This window comes from Hyperolius riggenbachi, chromosome 7 (assembly GCF_040937935.1).
Source record: "Hyperolius riggenbachi isolate aHypRig1 chromosome 7, aHypRig1.pri, whole genome shotgun sequence".
NCBI classification, from domain to species: Eukaryota; Metazoa; Chordata; class Amphibia; order Anura; family Hyperoliidae; genus Hyperolius; species Hyperolius riggenbachi.
In genome coordinates, this window is record NC_090652.1 from 99,960,943 (window position 1) to 99,984,868 (window position 23,926).

At 43.4% G+C, this 23,926-nt stretch overlaps 1 protein-coding gene across 1 annotated transcript in view; it reads right to left on the bottom strand.

The window, feature by feature from the left end:
• LOC137525602 (heparan sulfate glucosamine 3-O-sulfotransferase 2-like) overlaps positions 1 to 14,815 on the bottom strand; it is a 117,742-nt gene extending 102,927 nt beyond the window's left edge. The window contains exon 1 of the mRNA XM_068246751.1: positions 13,377 to 14,815. Within this exon, the coding sequence (XP_068102852.1) occupies positions 13,377 to 13,897 (521 nt within the window). The 5' untranslated portion in view covers positions 13,898 to 14,815. The remainder of the gene's footprint in view (positions 1 to 13,376) is intronic.
• Between the last annotated feature and the right edge of the window lie 9,111 nt (positions 14,816 to 23,926).

Sequence of the window (23,926 nt, forward strand, 5' to 3'; positions counted from 1 at the left end):
ATGTATATGTGATGGTACATATAGGCGCATAAGTGTTTTCTGAGATATATTTTTTACTTTAACGGTGGGGGTGTGAGTAACCCCACTTATCACTTGTTGCAGCCAATCGTATTGATTTTAGATCCAGTGGGCGCAAAATCACTTATTTACATATTTTTGCATTTATTATGTACCCCATGTTTGTTTCTTACTTTGTACATCACCACGTTATATGTTGGAGCTTTATAAATCAATAATAATAATATAATCCATCTAATATAAGGCATAGGCAGTACTCTACTTCAAAGGACTCTACTTACAGCAATACGTCCAATGTTTCAAGGCCTCTGCAGACCCCTTTCTCAGGGAAACAATAAAATATGTCATATTTTAGAATGTAAGCTCACAAGGGCAGGGCTGTCTCGCCCTTTTGCTTCTTGGAATTTGTTTTTCATTTCATTTTTTATTACGTTTACCAATTCTGTGTTTTGTACCATTGTCTGTATTATTATGTATCCTATGTTTGTTTTTTCCTTTGTACAGCGCCACAGAATATGTTGGCACTTTACAAATTAGTGATAATAAAAGAAAATGGCGAGGGTTGCTCTCTGCAGACTCCTTTCTCAGGGAAACAATAAAATGTGTCACATTTTAGAATGTAAGCTCACAAGGGCAGGGATGTCTCACCCTTTTGTTTCTTGGAATTTGTTTTCAATTTATTTTTTACTACGTTTACCAATTCTGTATTTTGTTCCATTGTCTGTATTATTATGTATCCTATGTTTGTTTTTTCCTTTCTACAGCACCACAGAATATGTTGGCACTTTACAAATCAGTGATAATAAGAGAAGATATGGGGAGGGTTGCTCTCTGCGCATAAATGTGTGTGGTGCTTGGCGCTCAGGCTAGCAAACAGATAACTGACAGATAACTGAACAGATGACTGACATTGTCATATGCCATAGATCAGCTATATGCTTATATATGTAATGTCTACACTTTATCTGTATCCATGGATATGAAGACCATCAAGGGTGCAGAAATAGAAGGACATTAAAGTGAACCTCCGGACTAAAAATGTACTCAGCAGAACTGAAAAGGCTTGGTGTTTCTATAACAGTTTTACAGCTTCAGAACTTTGTTTTTCTTACCAAAGCATCAGTTTTAGCTGCGTTTTAACTGCTCCACCCATCAAAGAAAAAAAGCCCAGGCTTTTTTTCCCCTGATGCTGTGCAGAGCATGATGGGATTTCCTATGTTGTTATTCATGTTGCCTAGCAACTGGGAGAGGTGCTCAGGACACAGGACAGTTGGAACTGTGTCTCATGCTCCCTGTCACCTCCTTTCAACCAAAAAGATGGCTGCCATCATGAAATCAAACATTTGCCTGTTCTTTTAAAACAGGGTGGGTAAGAGATTATATTACCTATCTATTTTAATTAACATAACTAATGTAACTTAATGACAGTATGTTTGTTTAGGCTGGAGTTCCTCTTTAAGGCTTTGTGGGGTAAGTACAGTTTGGAACATAAGAATTTGAACACCCTGCGATTTTGCAAGTTCTCCCACTTAGAAATCATGGAGGGATCTAAAATTCACATTGTAAGTGCATTTCCACTGTGAGAGACAGCATTAAAAAAAATCAGGACACCAAGAGTGGGCCAAAAGGAGCAGGAGTGGACCAAAAAAACAACAACAGTTGCAGTGTGTGCAAACCTGGTTAAGAACCACAGGAAACGTTTAACTTCTGTAATTGCAAACAAAGGCTTCTGTACCAAATATTAAAATTTCTTAGGTGTTCAAATGCGTATGTGCAGCAGTGCAATACAAGTAAATTCTTTACACATCATGCAATGTGATTTCCTGATTTTTTTAATGCTGTCTCTCACAGTGGGAATGCACCTATAATGTGAATTTCAGACCCATCCATGATTTCTAAGTGGGAGAACTTGCAAAAACGCAGTGTGTTCAAATACTTATATTGCTCACTTTGTCTATTGCGTTTGTATTTATGTTTCCATCTAGGTGGTACAAGTAAGCATATATTTGCCAAATCCCTGAGTTACTAAAGAATCTCTACTGATCCCCAAACATTCTCACTGGACCACGTTATACCTGCATTTATGTTGTCATGCTCACTTATATCTACAAGGGGAGGGAGATCATCAGTGCTCGAATGTATCTATTTAAAATGGCCCTATCTATGTTTTTGCTGTAGGGTCTATAATTTATACGTACAAATCAAGTCACAGATACCAGAAGCTAAAGCTGAACGATCAGAAGCAGAGATATTTTGGTGTTGTCCACATATAAGTGTTATTAAAAGAAAAAAGAGCTAATAAGATGGCCAAAATCATAGCTGGAAATGGAGAAAAGAAGAGGTCCAAGGAATGAGCCCTGTGGTACTATAACAGAGAGCGGGAGGTGGGTTTGGATCATCAACTCTGAAAATGCTGCCATTGAGATAAGTAAAAAGTCATGATAAAGTCTAGAGATTAGAGAATGTGGAGCATTAAAGGATGAAGCCAGTTGCGTGTGGTCCGGTATTAGTCATGGCGAGAATCCAAAAACATAACAACAAAAGTTGTTTAGGTGATACATTTATTGACTAACTGTACAAGATTCCTTTGCAAGCTTTCAAAACTTTAAGTTTCTTCTTCAGGCATATTTCAGAGCTGGATCAGAACCATACCTAAATGTCTTCAGTAAAGGATGATCATTGGTCAACACTATAAAAAAAATTCCTAGATTAAAGAATATTGTATATTTTGAGTTAGTGATGATGGTAATCAGCTAATTATCATCACGCAAAATTTTGCATACATTTTCACAATTATGCCCATATGTAATTATGATTTGTAAATTATATTGATTTTGTGTAATCTATCGTAATTTTGTGTGAAATTTCATGTAATTTCATGGTGAAAATGGCAGTGAATAGCAAAGTATTGTCATCAAAATTGCTATTTTTTTCATAAATTGTAGTTTTCATTTTAAAATCGATTTTCTCAAAGGTCTTTTTGAAAAGTTCTTTTTGTTGACTTGTACCCATTATTCTCCTTAACATATGTAGCAATTTTGGTGGCAATAGCATGTATGCGGGCTTTGCCATAAACCTCTGAAATAGGCAAAATTACTCATAAATTACGCAAAATTATGAATGATTATAATTAACACAGATTGCCAACTTCAGTGCAAAATGAAACATATGCAAAATGTGTGCTCATCACTATTTTGTGTACCCTAAATTGCTCATTCTTGTTAATTCCTGCTAGTTTAGGAACTAGCACTTTACAGGCAAGCTGCTGGTTCCTGTTCTGTTCTTTGGACAGGGGAGAGGGAGGGTAAATAAAAGTAATCCAGTTATGGAGACTTCAATAAATATTCCAGAAAGAACAACAGAGTTCAATCATTAGTCATTCATCACAATAAATCACTAAGGACCACCTCAATTACATCAGAGGGCATCTTTACACACCTCATTCTCACCCAAGATAATCACACATGATCATTTTGGCCAAGTAGAATCTAACATGTTTACATACCCAAACTTGAATGTGTGCACAGCCTATGTTTATGTGTTTCTTCTTTGATATGTTCTGGGAAATTGTCAAATTGATGGGGAGGGGGTGTTGACACCGCTTTAGTACCTTTTGTCTTGGTTGTTCAATGACCTTGTTTAGCCCTTGGATCACTTGTCTATCTCAGTGTAGGAGAACACACAGAATAGGATGAAAGGAAGGTGAAGCTGGTCAGATAGTAGGAAACAGGAGATGGACAAATTTGATAGGGAGGAGAACTGTGTGGCTATTGATGTGAATCTCAGCAGAGGACTATTCTAAGAAATTTAACTAAGAGGTGATTCAGGGCATTTTGATAAGTGCTGAGGATGCTGGAGTTGCCTAAGATGATTGTGGAGATGTTGGTAGGCAGGGAATGGGGCAACCTGGCATGTAAGTGGTCCAGGTGTGGATGTCCCAGAAGGTTGACAAATGACAATAGTTTGGAAGTACATGGAGGATAAACCTCAAGTTACAAAGGGAAAAGACAGCTACTGGTGCAAACTCTACCATCATATTGTCTGATCTAGGAGGACTATTGCTGAACTGTAAGCCTCCATAGGACAGTAGAAAGCATTAGGAAGCCAGCAGTGGTACAATAGCAATCTCATGCAGGTACCCACAATCAGAACCTTTTCCCTTAATCGACCCAGGTTATTCCAGATTTAGTTTTTTTAGGTAATCTTTTACATTTTCAATGTTGAACAATGGACGATTGGTATGAGATAAGTAATATTAACATCAGGTGTGTCACACCATTTACATATTCATATAAACAAAAAGTTCTTACTCCTGTCCTGTGCACATATGCAATTTCTTGCATGACAATCTCCATAATATAAGTTGCAACATTAATACTCTTAATACATCTCTTCTGACCTTTTACACATTTGAACTGGCTTATACTAAACTAAAAATAAATGTGCCTAGTGCACATCCACTTATCTCAACTGTAGGGAAAGAAGAATAAGAAACACATAAAAAAGTATGTGAACGTTTGAGGGAACCTAGACTATAACTGTGAGGAGAAGCACATCCATGTACTGTATTTAAGGTGGCTTTTTTAAAGTATATAGTCAACATATATGGTTATTATTTCAAGTCCAAGTTCATACCAAACCTTTTATGCTTCTCATGCACATCCTATACTGTTAGGTTGTGTGGGAAGAGCCGCAACAGCGCCCCCGCTGGAGCCAGAAAAGGTAAATATTGCACAGCCCAACAATTGTCACCTGTGCGTTCCGTGGGCTGCAGCAAGAGCGCCGTAGGACACAGGAGGACGTGGGAAGCCTCAATAGGTTCCAGAGGATTCCCCCTACTGAGGTGAGTACCCCCCATGGTAACTTTTTTTTAGTACAGGTTTTCTTTAAATTATCTCACCTTATTTTATTAACTCACAATTTATCTCTCCTTAAATGACTTAACTCATGATTTACCTCTCACTATCTAACTTAACTCGTGGTTTAGCTCTCCTTATTTGTTTTGAATAGATTTTTATTGAATTTTTAAGATAATGCATTGATAACATGTCATATATGTATCTCTGAATTATACATAAGACACGAGCAAAACAGAATAACAAATGAACAAACAACACTATATCGCATGTGTTAATTTCCATTGAAATTGTCATTGTCAATACAGTGAAAAGATAGTTGAGCAACTTTAGATATTAGAACAAGAGGCTAATCGCCTCAACAGTAACATACACTGGTCTATTTTGTCTCACTTTACTTCACTGTAGACCCAGAGTCTCCTATTTTTACTTTAATAGTACCTGGGGCTGCAGTTGCACTAGACACAACTATCAGAGGGACCAGAGGTGAAGGGCTTAGGGAAGGGTAGGATAGGCAGGAATAATAAGGAAGATACATTTAGGATCTACTATAAGATATCACGTTTTCATCATAATGTAAACCTCAAGTTATATTTAGTTATACAAGTTATACTAAATTGAAACCTATATATCCTGTCCGGCATTATAAATGCCCACTCCTTTCAACCAGATTGTTCCAGTCAAAGAACCAGTCATCCAGGTGAATTTTTTGATTATTCCGTAGCCTAAAGAGCTTCTCCATTTGTAGATTAAAGTCTAGATGGTTGATTAGTTGCACGATATTAGAAGGTTCTGCCTGTTTAGCTCTCCTTATTTGACATAACTCATGGTTTAGCTCTCCTTATTTGTCATAACAAACAGTATGGTTTAGCTCTCCTTATTTGTCAAAACTCATTGTTTAGCTCTCCTTATTTGACATAACTCATGGTTTAGCTCTCCTTATTTGACATAACTCATGGTTTAGCTCTCCTTATTTGACATAACTCATGGTTTAGCTCTCCTTATTTGACATAACATATGGTTTAGCTCTCCTTATTTGACATAACTCATGGTTTAGCTCTCCTTATTTGACATAACTCATGGTTTAGCTCTCCTTATTTGACATAACTCATGGTTTAGCTCTCCTTAGTTATCATAACCCATGGTTTAGCTCTCCTTATCTATTCATCTCATGCATTAGCACTCCTTACAGTTAATGTGAAAAATAAGTAACCTTTGTGAATTAACCCTATCATGTTGTATTATTTCTATCTTATTGTTCAGTCATATGAGTGACTGAAGTCACAAAATCACTAATTCACATGCCTTTCAGGATCCCTTACTATTTTCTGATATGACTCATGAGTGGGTAGCACATTCTAACAACATAACAGCAGGCACAATTTAATGCCACTATATTTCCCCAAAGCCAGAGGTCCCGTCTTCTTTATTTGTCAAGACGCTTTTTGGTCTGTCCTTTGCATGTCTACATGGGCACAACATTAGCCCCTGCGACCTCCGCAAATGCAGGTGGGCCCAGGGGCTTTGGGGGCCCCTCCTCCTCCCATGCACATGCAGAGTATGCCGGGAGCATTATATTTACCTGCTTTCAGTGCTGCGGATCTCCGTGCATCACAGCAGCACTCTCTGCTGCCCTTCGCTGAAGTCCCGATCACATGACTCGCATTGGTCATGTGATAGAGAGCCAGCAATTTGCAGCAGTGAGAGTGTGCTGTGATGCACAGAGGAGACCTGCAGCACTGAAACAGGTAGCGAGTGTAATATTACCGGCTTCAAGTGCTGCGGGTCTCCTCCGTGCATCACAGCACACTCTCTGCTGCCCTTTATCCAACTCCTGATCATGTGACTTGTATCGGTCATGTGATAGGGAGCCGGGGAATGGCAGCAGAGAGAGTGTGCTGTGATGCATGGAGGAGACCTGCAGCACTGGAGGCCGGTAATATTACACTCGCTACCTGTTCCAGTACTGCGGATCTCCTCCATGCATCACAGCACACTCTCTCTACTGCCCTTTATCCAACTCCTGATCATGTGACTTGTATCAGTCATGTGATAGGGAGCTGGTGAATGGCAGCAGAGAGAGTGTGCTGTGATGCACGGAGGAGACCCGCAGCACTGGAGGCTAGTAATATTACACTCGCTACCTGTTCCAGTGCTGCGGGTCTCCTCCGGGCATCACAGCACACTCTCTCTGCTGCCATTCATCGGCTCCCTGCCACATGACCGATGCGAGTCACATGATCAGGAGCTGGATAAAGGGCAGCAGAGAGAGTGTGCTGTGATGCACGAAGGAGACCCGCAGCACTGGAACAGATAGCGAGTGTAATATTACTGGCTTCCAGTGCTGCTGGTCTCCTCTGTGCATCACTTAACACCCTCTTTGCTTCCATTCACCAGCTCTCTATCACATGACTGGCGCCAGTCACATGTTTAAGAGATGGACGAAGGGCAGCAGAGAGTGCGGCTACTGTGATGCCTGGAGATCCACAGCGCTGGAAGCTGGTAAATATGCATGGTAGGAGGGGGTGGCGGGGGTGTTTGCTCACAGGCTGCCTGCCTGGTCCCTTGGAGGGCGCTATGGACCTTGGGGGCCCCAATACAATATTTTTTTGCAGGGGGGCCCCATACATGGTAGTTACGCCCCTGCATGTCTGGCAATGATCCCGAGTCCACCCAGCACTATGGTGCCTTGTATGCAGGAATCTGAGCAATTTCTGCCAATTCAAAGCAGCGTGAACATAATATAAGAATACTCCTACAGAATCTATTCAAATTACATTCAGCCCGTTTCAGCCGCATGTCATACGCCGTACACTAATGGCGTGAGGTTGGGAGAGACAGAAACAGGACCTTCATATTTTCAATTACTTTCAATCTATTTCAGCCTCAGACGGCACAGTGTGAGCTATGCGGGCTAACGCTGCCCACACACGGCCATTTTTGCAGGCAATTTCAATCACTTTAAATGATACCCGACGAAAACGATTGTATTAACATGAAAGGAGGCCACGCATAAACACAGCAATTTGATCAAAAAGGGCGACTGAAATATTTCCAGCCTTTCCAATCATTTCTCGTTTTGACAAAAGATAGAAATGTAAGTTGAATTAAATGGAAACTACAGTAATGAAACGTGTTTAAGCACTTCAGTGCTGAAAGAGAGTGAATGCTGCTGAATAGAGTGAAGCTTGAATTTTATTACAAGGGTTCAGCACAATTCTGTCATGGCATGTAGTATATTTGCTGTGGACTTCAGCATAACTTTACTATCGAAGGTTGGGGGGATAGCTGCAGATTAGTTCATTTGAGTGCAGGGATTGGCAGGTGCCTGTATTAATTATTGGTAATTGGGCCCCCAAATAAGGAGTTGGGCGTTTGATGTGGCTAATAGCTGATTGGCTGCTTGGGAATTCATGTTTGTAGCTGATCAGCTACAACTAGCGGTTGTTTGGGTGCCACACAGAAAACAATTATTCCTCCTGATTTTTTAATGTCATGAATGATCTGATTTTACCTTCCCAAGTGGATTCCACTGGCAGAAATCCCCTCCTGCCATGCCATAGGATTTCTATAGCCAGGTCTGCAGGCTGTAAATGCACACCTACCAACTTTTTGAGATGAGAAAGAGGGACACTTAAGCCATGCCCCTGTCACACCCCTGATCACGCCCCCATCACACCCCTACTCACGCATACCACAAAGATTTTATAAGAAAAATATGTTGTTTTATAATTCAAACCACACTGGTCCTTTCTATCCTAGTTCATTTTCCATCATATTAACATTTTTAAATTAGTAATATATCAATTTACAGGATGGGAATAAAGTTTAGAGTATTTTTTTTAGTAGAGAAATATATATATTTACATACAAAGAGGGACAAAGTCCTGAAAGAGGAGAGGAGGAAAGAGGGACAGGGCTCCTAAAGAGGGACTGTCTCTCCAAAAGAGGGACAGTTGGGAGCTATGTGTAATTGCCTTGTAAGGCTTATTACAAACTATACAATACCCTTATACTGCCCAATCTGTGCTGTGTACACCTTCTCCACATGACTTCAGTGTTATGTCCACCCATATGAATAAATCAGGCTCTACGCATTATCCCAAGAACACACTACTATTCTGATTGTAATCTAACCAAGATGTGCCATGGTGGACAGTAGTGTGACTGAGGAGGCAGCATTAGATTGTAAGCTCTGTGGTGACAACTTGATGCATGAAACATTCCTTACTCTTTATAAAGTGCTGCTTAATTCATTAAAAGTATATAAACTCAATATATATCAGATCAGCTCCTCATAGCTGTAACTAAAGGAATGAATTCCAACAAACTACTGTAACTTCACACATCTCTCTCACCGACTAATGAAAGGGTTTAAAAAATGCTGTTACTTTACTACCATAGGAAGGGAATTAGAGAGACCCTAATATTAGAGATTGGGAGTTCTGATGCTGAGCTTGCCTCTGCCCCAAGATAACAGTATGTGGCTGACACAACAGTTTCAGTCCACCTCAATCAGGGACGGATCTAGGGGGGGGCAAGCGGGTATCTTGCCCCAGGCGCAGTTTGTTGAATTCTTAAAAAGGCGGCAAAATGAATGGCAGTTTAGGCGCCAAAACCTGACCTTTAGGCGCCAAAACCTGACCTTGCCCCAGGGGCAACTTGGTCTTGAACCGTCCCTGACCTCAATTTCCTTAGAGATTACCGGTCACATAAGATTTTTTTCATCCGAACCACACGCTGTACAATAGGTATAAAATATACCCAGTGCTTTATGTCATTCTATAGCATCAGGTACTCTTTACAGTATTATGTGATTGTAGCCAGGCACACTTATAGAGTGGCATCAGGTACTCTTTATAGTATTATGTGATTATAGCCAGGCACACTTATAGACTGGCTTCAGGTACTCTTTATAGTATTATGAGATTATAGCCAGGCACACTTATAGACTGGTATCAGGCTTCAGGTACTCTTTACAGTATTATGTGATTGTAGCCAGGCACACTTATAGACTGGCATTAGGCTTCAGGTACTCTTTATAGTATTATGAGACGGTAGCCAGGCACACTTATAGACTGACATCAGGCTTCAGGTACTCTTTATAGTATTATGAGATTGCAGCCAGGCACACTTATAGAGTGGCATCAGGCTGCAGGTACTCTTTATAGTATTATGAGATTGTAGTCAGGCACATTTATAGACTGGCATCAGGCTTCAGGTACTCTTTATAGTATTATGAGATTGTAGCCAGGCACACTTATATCGTGACATCAGGCTTCAGGTACTCTTTATATTACTATGAGATTGTAGCCAGGCACACTTATATATTGGCATCAGGCACTCTTTATAGTATTATGTGATTGTAGCCAGGCACACTGGCATCAAACTTCAGGTACTCTTTATAGTACTATGAGATTGTAGCCAGGCACACTTATAGACTGGCATCAGGCATCAGGTACTCTTTATAGTATTATGAGATTGCAGCCAGGCACACTTATAGATTGGCATCAGGCATCAGGTACTCTTTATAGTATTATGAGATTGTAGCCAGGTACACTTATAGACTGGCATCAGGTACTCTTTATAGTATTATGAGATTGCAGCCAGGCACACTTATAGACTGGCATCAGGCATCAGGTACTCTTTATAGTATTATGAGATTGCAGCCAGACACACTTATAGACTGGCATCAGGCTGCAGGTACTCTTTATAGTATTATGAGATTGTAGCCAGGCACACGTATAGACTGGCATCAGGCATCATGTACTCTTTATAGTATTATGAGATTGCAGCCAGGCACACTTATAGACTGGCATCAGGCTGCAGGTACTCTTTATAGTATTATAAGATTGTAGCCAGGCACACTTATAGACTGGCATCAGGCATCATGTACTCTTTATAGTATTATGAGATTGTAGCCAGGCACACTTATAGACTGACATCAGGCTTCAGGTACTCTTTATAGTATTATGAGATTGTAGCCAGGCACACTTATAGACTGACATCAGGCTTCAGGTACTCTTTATAGTATTATGAGAAGGTAGCCAGGCACACTTATAGACTGACATCAGGTTTCAGGTACTCTTTATAGTATTATGAGATTGTAGCCAGGCACACTTATATCGTGACATCAGGCTTCAGGTACTCTTTATAGTATTATGAGATTGTAGCCAGGCACACTTATAGACTGGCATCAAACTTCAGGTACTCTTTATAGTACTATGAGATTGTAGCCAGGCACACTTATAGACTGGCATCAGGCTGCAGGTACTCTTTATAGTATTATGAGATTGTAGCCAGGCATACTTATATAGTGACATCAGGCTTCAGGTACTCTTTATAGTACTATGAGATTGTAGCCAGGCACACTTATATACTGGCATCAAACTTCAGGTACTTTTTATAGTATTATGAGATTGTAGCCAGGCACACTTATAGACTGGCATCAGGCTGCAGGTACTCTTTATAGTACTATGAGATTGTAGCCAGGCACACTTATAGACTGGCATCAGGCTTCATGTACACTTTATAGTATTATGAGATTGTATCCAGGCACACTTATAGACTGCCATCAGGCTTCAGGTACTCTTTATATTACTATGAGATTGTAGCCAGGCACACTTATATAGTGACATCAGGCTTCAGGTACTCTTTACAGTATTATGAGATTGTAGCCAGGCACACTTATAGACTGACATCAGGCTTCAGGTAGTCTTTATAGTATTATGTGATTGTAGCCAGGTACACTTATAGACTGACATCAGGCTTCAGGTACTCTTTTTATTATGAGACTGTAGCCAGACACACTTATAGACTGGCATCAGGCTGCAGGTACTCTTTATAGTACTATGAGATTGTAGCCAGGCACACTTATAGACTGGCATCAGGCTTCATGTACACTTTATAGTATTATGAGATTGTAGCCAGGCACACTTATAGACTGCCATCAGGCTTCAGGTACTCTTTATATTACTATAAGATTGTAGCCAGGCACACTTATATAGTGACATCAGGCTTCAGGTACTCTTTACAGTATTATGAGATTGTAGCCAGGCACACTTATAGACTGACATCAGGCTTCAGGTAGTCTTTATAGTATTATGTGATTGTAGCCAGGTACACTTATAGACTGACATCAGGCTTCAGGTACTCTTCATAGTATTATGAGACTGTAGCCATGCACACTTATAGACTGGCATCAGGCTTCAGGTACTCTTTATAGTATTATGAGATTGTAGCCAGGCACAATTATAGAGTGGCATCAGGCTTCAGGTACTCTTTATAGTATTATGAGACTGTAGCCAGGCACACTTATAGACTGACATCAGGCTTCAGGTACTCTTTATAGTATTAGGTGATTGTAGCCAGGCACACTTATAGAGTGGCATCAGGCTTCAGGTACTCTTTATAGTATTATGAGACTGTAGCCAGGCACACTTATAGACTGACATCAGGCTTCAGGTACTCTTTACAGTATTATGAGATTGTAGCCAGGCACACTTATAGACTGGCATCAGGCTTCATGTACTCTTTATAGTACTATGAGATTGTAGCCAGGCACACTTATAGACTGACATCAGGCTTCAGGTACTCTTTTTATTATGAGACTGTAGCCAGACACACTTATAGAGTGGCATCAGGCTTCAGGTACTCTTTATAGTATTATGTGATAGTAGCCAGGCACACTTATAGACTGGCATCAGGCTTCATGTACTCTTCATAGTATTATGAGACTGTAGCCATGCACACTTATAGACTGGCATCAGGCTTCAGGTACTCTTTATAGTATTATGAGATTGTAGCCAGGCACACTTATAGAGTGGCATCAGGCTTCAGGTACTCTTTATAGTATTATGAGACTGTAGCCAGGCACACTTATGGACTGACATCAGGCTTCAGGTACTCTTTATAGTATTATGTGATTGCAGCCAGGCACACTTATAGAGTGGCATCAGGCTTCAGGTACTCTTTATAGTATTATGAGACTGTAGCCAGGCACACTTATGGACTGACATCAGGCTTCAGGTACTCTTTATAGTATTATGTGATTGCAGCCAGGCACACTTATAGAGTGGCATCAGGCTGCAGGTACTGTTTATATTACTATGAGACTGTAGCCAGGCACACTTATAGACTGGCATCAGGCTTCATGTACACTTTATATTACTACTGTATCGGAGATTGTTGTAACCAGGCACACTTATAGAATGGCTTCAGGCAGAGTGACACTCCTACTACACTAGTCAGTGCATTGCCACAAGAGTGTGAAGCGTTCCTGGTCCCCTATGTCAGCGGGAAATTCTCCTCTGGCTTTTAAGCTTCTCCCTTATAAAGTGCAGCATTGGTCATTATGCAGGACATGTTGATATTTATTTTCTGTGTAAATGTTTCAAGTTTTATGATAAAATCAACAGATAAAGTAAAGGCATCGATACAATCATCGCGAAATTAAATAGAAGCAGGGGCAAACTGCAGATCCAGCCTGACACTGCCGCTTACCTGTACCAGTCCAGACCTCTCTCGTAGTTCCTGTCAAAGAAGTGGGGTTCAGTGCCCATGGCTCTCACCTCCGGGTGCGCCCTAATAAATTCCAGCACTGCCCTGGTGCCTCCTTTTTTAACCCCCACAATGATGGCCTGTGGGAGCCTCTTGTGCCCGAAGCGCATGGCAGGGGTGCTGTTGGCAGGCGAGTGGGTCAGGTGCTCGGTGGGTCTGGAAGAGGTACCAGCTAGGTGAGGGGGTTCTGTGTGGTTCCTGCCAGTCCATTCCGCGGTGGGCAGTTCAGTGCTGCCTGGGGTTGCAGTAGTTCCGGAGGGGTGGCACAGGGGCATCCTCTGTAGTTTCTTTCCGGCTAGTAGTGGAGGGTAAGGTGGGCAGCTGTGCTGCTGCTGGTAGCCCCGACTCTGCATGCTGGAGTTGCCCCGGAGGATGAGGTTGTAGCAGAGGAGGGTGCAGGACAGGCAGAGGGTGCATAGGAAGAGGTATCTCCGTGCCCTGCGGGGGCTCAGTCTGGATGCCATGGCTCCATGAACGGGGGCCACATCTTGGCCCCTCCGGGCTCCTGCATGTGTGAGTGTCCCGGTAAAGCTGCACTGATGCCTGGCACACCCCCTCAGTCTGAGATCAGCTGGGAAGGGAGGAAGGGCTCTGCCTATCCCCCTCCAACACCTACCCTGCTACCAGCCCTGCCAGCGGGTCACCCTGCGCCCTGCCCGAGCCTCACACCGCCTGGCATGCCATGCAGAGAGGCTAGATCACTCCTCAGCCTGGCACGCTTACATGGAAATGCATCCTTATCCAGAGAGTCCTCAGTGACTGGAGGAGGACTGCCTTCCCTAATCACTCTGCAAGACAGATGACTCCATCACTTCACAGACTTTCCCTTCTGCCACCCTCCTTGCGCCAAGCTGTGACACTGGCACAGCGGGGGCACGGATCCCCGCAATGGGCTATAACTGAGTTTATCTTGCCTTCACTATCCTCTGCCTCCTTCTCCCTGCACTTCTTTTCTATCTCTCATCCAGTCCTGTCTGTCTCCCTCTCACCCTCGCCCCTCTTCTCTCTCCCGTCTCTTTATCATTAGTCAAATGCTCTCTTCCCCCTCCTTCCTCCTCTTATCCCTGCACTTTTCTCTCAAACGGCTCTCTCTCTATTTTACAATCTACATTCTCTGTCTCTCTCTATCACTGTCCACATCCCTCTCCTCTCCCGGCAACAAGGGATGCAGAGGTTGCCAGTGGTACCAGTGCCCTGGACCCAAGGTGCCCACATGGGACCATTCTGACTCCTTAATGCCTTATTGGTTCTGTAGTGACAATGCTTACCTCTTTATGCGCCCTGAATACCAGTTATCATTAACACACCATTCCTTTTCCTCTGCTGTTTTTGAAGAGACAGTTTTGACCTGTATCAGGCAATTATTTTATGTATCATGTTTGGGGTGGAGGGAGCATGGCTCTGTAGCTATGCCCCGATTTCCCTCAGTCTTCTTCCCTTCTCTTCTTCACTGTCACAGAAAACAGCGTCTTTCTTGTTTCTCTTCTATGCTCATACTTCTCTCCACCTTCACCATCCTTGTATCTTTCTATTCCTCTCTTTCCCTTAATTTTTCTTTTAGGTTACTTTCTCATTCACCCTCACTTTATTCTACTTCCCCTTCCTCCCTCTGTCTTCCTTTATTTTCCTTTTTATCATAATCTCTGTCTCTCTGACATCTTTGACATCATCATGATGTTCACCATCATATCTGTGTAAGTCCCCCACTTAGCACCTCCCTTCCTCCACTTTACTCCTCTCAATGCTCTATTTCTCTGCCACCCTTCCATCCTTCTCACTCTCGTTCCCTCCCTCTTCCTTCTTTTCCTAGCACCTTCTTCCCTCTTCCTCTTGCTATTTTTCACCTCTGTCATTCTGTAACTGTTCTGCACAAAATCAAAAATCATTTCTGTATTTTTATCTGGTAAACGAGTTATAAGAAAGCTATCCAGGCAATCCAAAAGTAAAACAAATCACTCTTACTTTTCTTGTTCATAAAACAACATTCCCCAGTTTACTTGGCTCTTATTTGGTACATCTGACTGCCGCACAAAGGAAGCTGCAGGGCATGGTGGGTTGTCTTTTTTGCTTCTTTACTTTCCCCTCAGACTTAGCTAATGCAGCCTGGTTGGCTGAAGCTTCTTTCCCTACTGTTTTCCCCTCCCCCACCTCTGTTCCTCTCTGATTGGCCAATATTTATCATTCTGAGACAATGCACTTTCTATTGCATAGCTGTGTGGGAGTGCCTGAAGACTGGAAGGAGGGCAGGCAATGCATACACAATCAAGCAGAGGAGAGTAAGGGAGAAAATGACATCAGGATTGGCTTCAAGATAGACACAGTTAAAATGAAGAATCCTGAGAAGGATTTTCTCTTTTTTTACTATAGAAAAATCACTAAAATCAAAACGTGGACAGTGCAATACATATGTTATATAAGTAGAGCAAGCATTTATCTATTTATATATGTGTTTTTTTCTGAGATAGTATGGCTGACAGTTCCTCTTTAAAGGAGGAGGGGTAGAAAGAAAGACTGGGGCTAGAACAGCCCTGTACACAAGACACTGCTGAACACTGAGAAGGGACTGTGTACAAATCTTTGTCTGCAAAACTTGGTATGATTCCTTATCAGTGGCTGAGCAGATGCAGTCATTAGAGTTGTGCAGAGAGCAGAACGTTTTTTCTCTCCTTGCCTAGTTTTCAGTTTCCCAAGACTGGTCCCCCCCTGTGGCTTCTGGGCCCCCCCTGCGGCTGCATCCCTTGCGGGGTTTATTGTTACGCCCCTGTGAAAAATGATTTGCTAGGAGAGAACTGAGGAGAGAAAGTGCAATTCACTTTTTCACCTGAGTTTTCTCTTAGTAGATCATTTTTTATCTTCGATTTAAAATAACTTTTCAGCAGTTTCAACTAAAAAAATACCAAAAAGTTTGTGAAAAAGTACTATCAAAATTATTTGGAGTATTTTCTTGCTTTCTGGTCGCTTAAAAGACATTTTATTGAAAAGTTTAAAAATATCACCTAGGAGAAAACTCAGGTAAAAAGTTAATTGCATATGGGCCCGGGAGTTTTATAGCTGGAGATAATTGCCCATTAAAATAAACTAGGACCTTTTTTTTTTTTAATAATGTCTCATTTAGGAAGAAGGAAGTAGACAAGCAGAAAGAAATGGTCTCTCTCTGTGCATATAAGTATGTTGAATGAGGGATTCACACAATATATAAATCGCTCACCTTGGCTGAATCTGTATTTTTGATTATCAGCATAAGCGCTTGTGCCAAAACATGTTGGCGGAGACATCACTACGGATCGGTGAGTAGAGGCTCTACATCTTTGTGGGGCTAGAAGGCTCAGTGGACCTGCAACCAACAGCAAGGTGGAGAACCAGGAAACAATGTAACCTCATAGGTAAAGTATAGACTTTTCTTATTACAGGGATTAAAACAAAAAATCTACGAAAAAACAACGTGTTTCTCAAGGGTCACCACTGCTTCCTCAGAGTAAATTCAATTCAATTCAATTCACTTTATTGTCATTGTGTAACACAACGAAATTACTTTTCATGACAACCCCACGGTGCATATAGGGAACATAGTGATAGCAATAAGGAAGAGAAGAAATTATACACATATGCCAGGTATTACAGATCTTGTGAGGCGGTGAAGGTCAGTAGGAAGAAAATTAATAGAAGAGAGCACCAATGTGGGTAGCATGAAGCCGCTGCGTCTGTGCGCGCCGCCATCGTACTTGGTCTGTGCTGCAGATGATGGTTCTTGTGCTGCAGATGATGACTTGTGCTGCAGATGATGCTGATCTACAGAAGGGAGATCTCCAGAAAGGATTGTAAGGATCCACTTGTCACCTTCCTTCTTCTCAACCTGTTTTCACAGTGCACCTTGTGGGTGGCAGCATACCTGATGTCCCACTAGTGTCATTCTGGATAAACATGAACTGTGCTCCCCTCCTGGGTATCCCTTACACAAGAAATATCATTAATGACATGATATGGAAGCAACATCTACAATTCACTGTTACTACAAAGTGGTGCCGGCCATGTACTACGCAATTTCCTGATCCATCCTTGATCAGGAGGTACTGTACATATGGTCCATTTTATTAATAGTGTTTGGGAAGGAGTGGCATGCAATCCACTGTCACTAAGCTTTGTCCTGCATTGAAAAGTAAAAATGTAGCAGTTGTGGCAATACAATTGTCTTTCAAACAGATTTCTGTGACAATAGCTAAAGGCAGTAACATGGTTGTTATTTCCCTAAGTGATTTATGATTGATCAGGAAGTAATTGAAGGTTCCCCCAACTGGGCCACCCTCGCTACTGGTCACTTTAACGCTACTAAAATCCACCTTTACTAAGAAATATCAGATCAGTTGTACATATTGCAAGGATTTATGGAAAACATTTTATTACATTGCATGCTCAGCTACACCATACTGATTGTGAGAGTCTGGGAGACAAGTGTCAAAGCTACCTGCTACCTAGCAATGTTAACCCCTTGCACTCACAAAATGCATGGTGATAGCAACCTGTAACACAGTCCCCTCCCACACGCCTTTAAAGAGGAACTGTCGCGAAAATCTTAAAATTTAAAACACATACAAATAAGTAGTCTATTTCTACCAGAGTAAAATGAGCCATAAATTACGTTTCTGCTATGTTGCTGTCACTTACAGTAGGTAGTAGAAATCTTACATTACTGACAGGTTTTGGACTAGTCCATCTCTTCATGGGTCATTCTCAGCATGGCCTTGAAAGACACTCCCTGAAAAAAATTTATATAAAGGTGCTGGACAGCCTCCCTGCTCGCTGCAGACTTTTTTGGTAGTTGCCATTCACTAAGTGCTTTTAAACATAAAGAAAACCCTGAGAACCTCTTATGAGAAGATGGGCTAGTCCAAAACCTGTCGGTTATGCCAGATTTCTACTACTTACTGAAAGTGACAGCAACATAGGAGAAAAGTAATATATGGCTCATTTTACTCAGGAAGAAATTGACTTCTTATTTTGATGTGTTTACAAGTATTTAAAATTTAAAAAAAAATTTGACAGAGGTCCTTTAACCACTTAATAACAAGCTGAAATTTTATAAGTCCGACAGTGCTGCTGCCACTGTGCGCGTGCACATGCGCGCTCCCGCGTGTGCATGTGCATTCCAGTGCACGTGCATGTGAAAATAGTACCACCAAAGAAAAAATACACATTTATTTCCAAATACTATATTGCCACCATACTTTGCACCATACTTTGTACTAGGGACATAATTAAAATCTTGTGATAACCAGAACAAATAGGCAGATAAAATGTGTGGGTTTTATGCACAGTAGCAGTGTTTATATTAAAACTATAGGGGATGAAATTGGAGAAATAGTGTATTTTTTCATTTTTTCCTTGTTTTTCCCTTTAAAATGCATAGAAAATAAAGTAATTACTGAAAACAAATATCAACCCCCAAAAGCCCAATTGGTGGTGAAAAAAACAAGATATAGATCATTTCATTGTGATTAGTAGTGATTAAGCTATTGGCAAATGAAAGGGATGAGCACTGAAAGGGGAAAATCACTCTTGTCCGTTAGGTAAAAACGCCTTTGGGGTGAAGTGGTTAAACAAGACGTGCCTTGCACCCTTTTTAACCTCCTTAGCGGTATGCCCGACACTGTGTCAGGCATACCGCTCTGTGGCCCCAGGAGTCCCCCATAATAAAATTATTGTTCCAAATCAGTGTAAACCATTTAGCTAGCACTAAGTTATCTAGCAAAGGTGTCAGGCACCCGCCGCTCCCATGCGACCCCCCCCCCCCGATCCCCCCATTTATACATTACCCCCCCTGGATCCAGCGATTACGCAGCCTCCCTGCACGGCTCCAGTCTCTCTATGGGGAGGATCAGTTTTGCACATGACGTCATGTGCGATCCTCCCCATAGTGAAGACTAGAGCTGTCTGGGGAGGCTGCGCCGTTTGCTGGATCCAGGGGGGGGTAATGTATAAACGGGGAAGCGGCGGGGATCGGGGAGTGCCCAAAACCTTTACTAGCTAGCCTAGTGCTAACTAAATGGTTTACACTGATTTGGAGCAATAATTTTATTAATTTTGCAAAAAGTAACAAAACCTCCTGAGTGGCGTAACGCTCAGGAGGTTGAAGAACAAGCGACACCCATGCTAACCTAGAAATAAAAAAAACCCACATATATAAGTAGAGATGGGCCGAACCTCCGATTTTAGGTTCGCGAACCGGGTTCGCGAACTTTCGCGTAACGTTCGGTTCGCGTTAATGGTCGCGAACCGCAATAGACTTCAATGGGGATGCAAACTTTGAAAAAAAAAAAAAAATATGCTGGCCACAAAACTGATGGAAAAGATGTTTCAAGGGGTCTAACACCTGGAGGGGGGCATGGCGGAGTGGGATACATGCCAAAAGTCCCGGGGAAAAATCTGGATTTGACGCAAAGCAGCGTTTTAAGGGCAGAAATCACATTGAATGCTAAATGACAGGCCTAAAGTGCTTTAAAACATCTTGCATGTGTATACATCAATCAGGTAGTGTAATTAAGGTACTGCTTCACACTGACACACCAAACTCACCGTGTAACGCACCGCAAACAGCTGTTTGTGTAGTGATGGCCGTGCTGGACTGGTGCACACCATGGCGAGAGTGCAGGTTTTGGTGGCTTTACAGCCCATATGGTCGCCTGGCTGATGTAGCTGAATGACAGAACAGTGACTGTCCAGCTGATCAAATTTGGTCTGACCACAATGAAGCAACGACCTTATTATCTTTTGTGTGCCCCCCGAGACACTCATCTAGGCGCCGGTCATTGCTTCATTGTGATACGCAAGCCCCTTTACCACGGCAAGGTAATGATCACGAAGGGGAATGGGCGCATGTACATGCCTTTTCTTTTGTTGTTGCAGCTGCCCGCAGTGCAGCCAGAAAAATCAGGCAGTCATGTACACGCACCAGAAAAATTATTACAGCGGCCGCTGCTAGCAGCGGCCTACAAAATTCAGCAATCCGCCTGGAGTCCCGGACCCTGTTGGTGGTGGCGGAGAAGGTAGTCAAGCGGCCTGCAGGCAGACATGCTGTGTGGAGGGACTGGGAGCGACTTAGTCTTCATGAGGCAGCCCAGGCAGCCAGTCACACGGCGTGCAGGCAGAGATGCTGTGTGTGCGGGGACTGACTTAGTCTTGGGGCGGGCAGCAGCCCTCCGGGATCCATGCCTCATTCATTTTGATAAAGGTGAGGTACTTAACACTTTTGTGATTTAGGCGACTTCTCTTCTCTGTGACAATGCCTCCAACTGCGCTGAAGGTCCTTTGTGACAGGACGCTTGCGGCAGGGCAGGAGAGAAGTTGGATGGCAAATTGGGACAGCTCTGGCCACAGGTCAAGCCTGCGCACCCAGTAGTTCAAGGGTTCCTCAGCGCTGTTTCCACACCGCTGAGCCACCCTGGGATGTGGGCACTATGGGGACCTCAGCAGCTGATGCTGAAGGGCAAGTTGGCTGGCTGTACATAGGTGGCGATACATGGTGCCGGACTCTGCCACCAGCTGTTTCTGACGAAGAGCTGCCCCAGCTTCTTTCAGCAACTTCTCTCCTCCTACTACTCTCTGACTCCCCCTCTGAACTGTCCCCCTCTTCATCTCCTCTATTGGGAACATACAGAGGATCCCTATCATCGTCAGCATCGTAATCATCCTGCCCAGCTTCGCTTGCCTCAGAAAAATCCAAACATGCACCATCAGTAGGTCCTTCATCCTCCTTACACGTTACATCCATAGTGTTGCCGCGTAACGCAGACATATGAGCTGGTGAAAAATCATCTGGCTGTAACAACAATGGCTGTGCATCAGTGATTTCACCACTAAATAATTCTTGCGAAGTGTCAAATGCAGCGGAAGTGGTGCTAGTAGTAGCGCTGGTGGCTGAGCAAGATGAGGTGTTCTGTGTCGCTAAATACTCAACCACGTCCTGACAATCTTGGGAGGTGATGGGACGTGCCTTCTTCCGAGCACTGTACTGTGGGCCAGGTCCACACGAAATTACATTCACACGACCTCGCGCAGACCTGCCGGGTGGCCTTCCTCTGGCTCTGGCACTACCTCTTCCTCTACCTGTTTTGTCCATATCGGGTATGCACGGAGTGGTATATCACACTGCGTGCACTCACGTAGGTAGGTGGGTTCACTTAACTGCACAGGTATGCGCACTGATGCGGTGGGTTCACTGAACACAACAGGTATGCAGTGGCGGGTTCACTGAACACAACAGGTATGCAGTGGCGGGTTCACTGAACACAACAGGTATGCAGTGGCGGGTTCACTGAACACAATAGGTATGCAGTGGCGGGTTCACTGAACACAACAGGTATGCAGTGGCGGGTTCACTGAACAGGTATGCAGTGGCGGGTTCACTGAACAGTACAGGTACACAGTGGCGGGTTCACTGAACACAACAGGTATGCAGTGGCGGGTTCACTGAACACAACAGGTATGCAGTGGCGGGTTCACTGAACAGGTATGCAGTGGCGGGTTCACTGAACAGTACAGGTATACAGTGGCGGGTTCACTGAACACAACAGGTATGTAGTGGCGGATTCACTGAACAGGTATACAGTGGCGGGTTCACTGAACAGAACAGGTATACAGTGGCGGGTTCACAGAACAGGTATGCAGTGGCAGGTTCACTGAAAACAACAGGTATGCAGTGGTGGGTTCACTGAACAGGTATACAGTGGCAGGTCCACTGAACAGAACAGGTATGCAGGGGCGGGTTCACTAAACACAACAGGTATGCAGTGGTGGGTTCACTGAACAGGTATGCAGTGGTGGGTTCACTGAACACAACAGGTATGCAGTGGCGGGTTCACTGAACAGTACAGGTATACAGTGGCAGGTTCACTGAACAGAACAGGTATGCAGTGGCGGGTTCACTGAACAGTACAGGTATACAGTGGCAGGTTCACTGAACACAACAGGTATGCAGTGGCGGGTTCACTGAACACAACAGGTATGCAGTGGCGGGTTCACTGAACACAACAGGTATGCAGTGGCGGGTTCACTGAACAGGTATGCAGTGGCGGGTTCACTGAACAGTACAGGTATACAGTGGCGGGTTCACTGAACACAACAGGTATGCAGTGGCGGGTTCACTGAACAGGTATACAGTGGCGGGTTCACTGAACAGAACAGGTATACAGTGGCGGGTTCACAGAACAGGTATGCAGTGGCAGGTTCACTGAACTCAACAGGTATGCAGTGGCGGGTTCACTAAACAGGTATACAGTGGCGGGTCCACTGAACAGAACAGGTATGCAGTGGCGGGTTCACTGAACACAACAGGTATGCAGTGGTGGGTTCACTGAACAGGTATGCAGTGGTGGGTTCACAGAACAGGTATGCAGTGGTGGGTTCACAGAACAGGTATGCAGTGGTGGGTTCACAGCACAGGTATGCAGTGGTGGGTTCACAGAACAGGTATGCAGTGGTGGGTTCACAGCACAGGTATGCAGTGGCAGGTTCACTGAACAGGTATGCAGTGATGGGTTCACAGCACAGGTATGCAGTGGCAGGTTCACTGAACAGGTATGCAGTGATGGGTTCACAGCACAGGTATGCAGTGGTGGGTTCACAGAACAGGTATGCAGTGGTGGGTTCACAGCACAGGTATGCAGTGGCAGGTTCACTGAACAGGTATGCAGTGATGGGTTCACAGAACAGGTATGCAGTGGCAGGTTCACTGAACAGGTATGCAGTGGTGGGTTCACAGTACAGGTATGCAGTGGTGGGTTCACAGAACAGGTATGCAGCCAGCCAGGAACAAGTTAAGCCTAACTAATCTTTCCCTGAGAGACAGTCTGCAGCAGCTCGCCCTACTCTCACTAACGCAGGCAGCACACGAGTGACCGTAATGGCCGCCGCTGCCTGCCTTATATAAGGGGGGGGTGGGGCTCCAGGGGCTAGTGTAGCCTAATTGGCTACACTGGGCCTGCTGACTGTGATGTAGAGGATCAAAGTTGACCCTCAAGGTGCATTATGGGGCGAACCGAACTTCCGCAAAGGTTCGCCAGCGGGACGCGAACGCGAACCACCGAAGTTCACATGGAACCGTTCACCGGCGAACCGTTCGGCCCATCTCTATATATAAGTAGATAAATACTACTTCTACTTAAATTACAGATGTATTGTGCTATCCACGTAATGATTCCTGTAAATTTTATAAAGGAAAAGCAGAAAATCCTATTCTAGGCAGTGGCCAACTTGCCAAGCTAATGCTGACATCATATCCTTCCTGACTCTTGTTTTCCCCCCTCGCTTCTCTTGCTCATTGTGTATTCATTAGCTGCCCTCATCCCAGAATCTTCAGACACTCCCACTGAGGTGTATGTATACTAACAACTGCACTGTCTTTTTTTTTATTTACACATCCAATCACTGATTCACCTCAGCCTTGCTTGTGAACACAAGTAATCAGAGGGTGTTTCTGATAAGCAGCTAGGCAGGGAAAT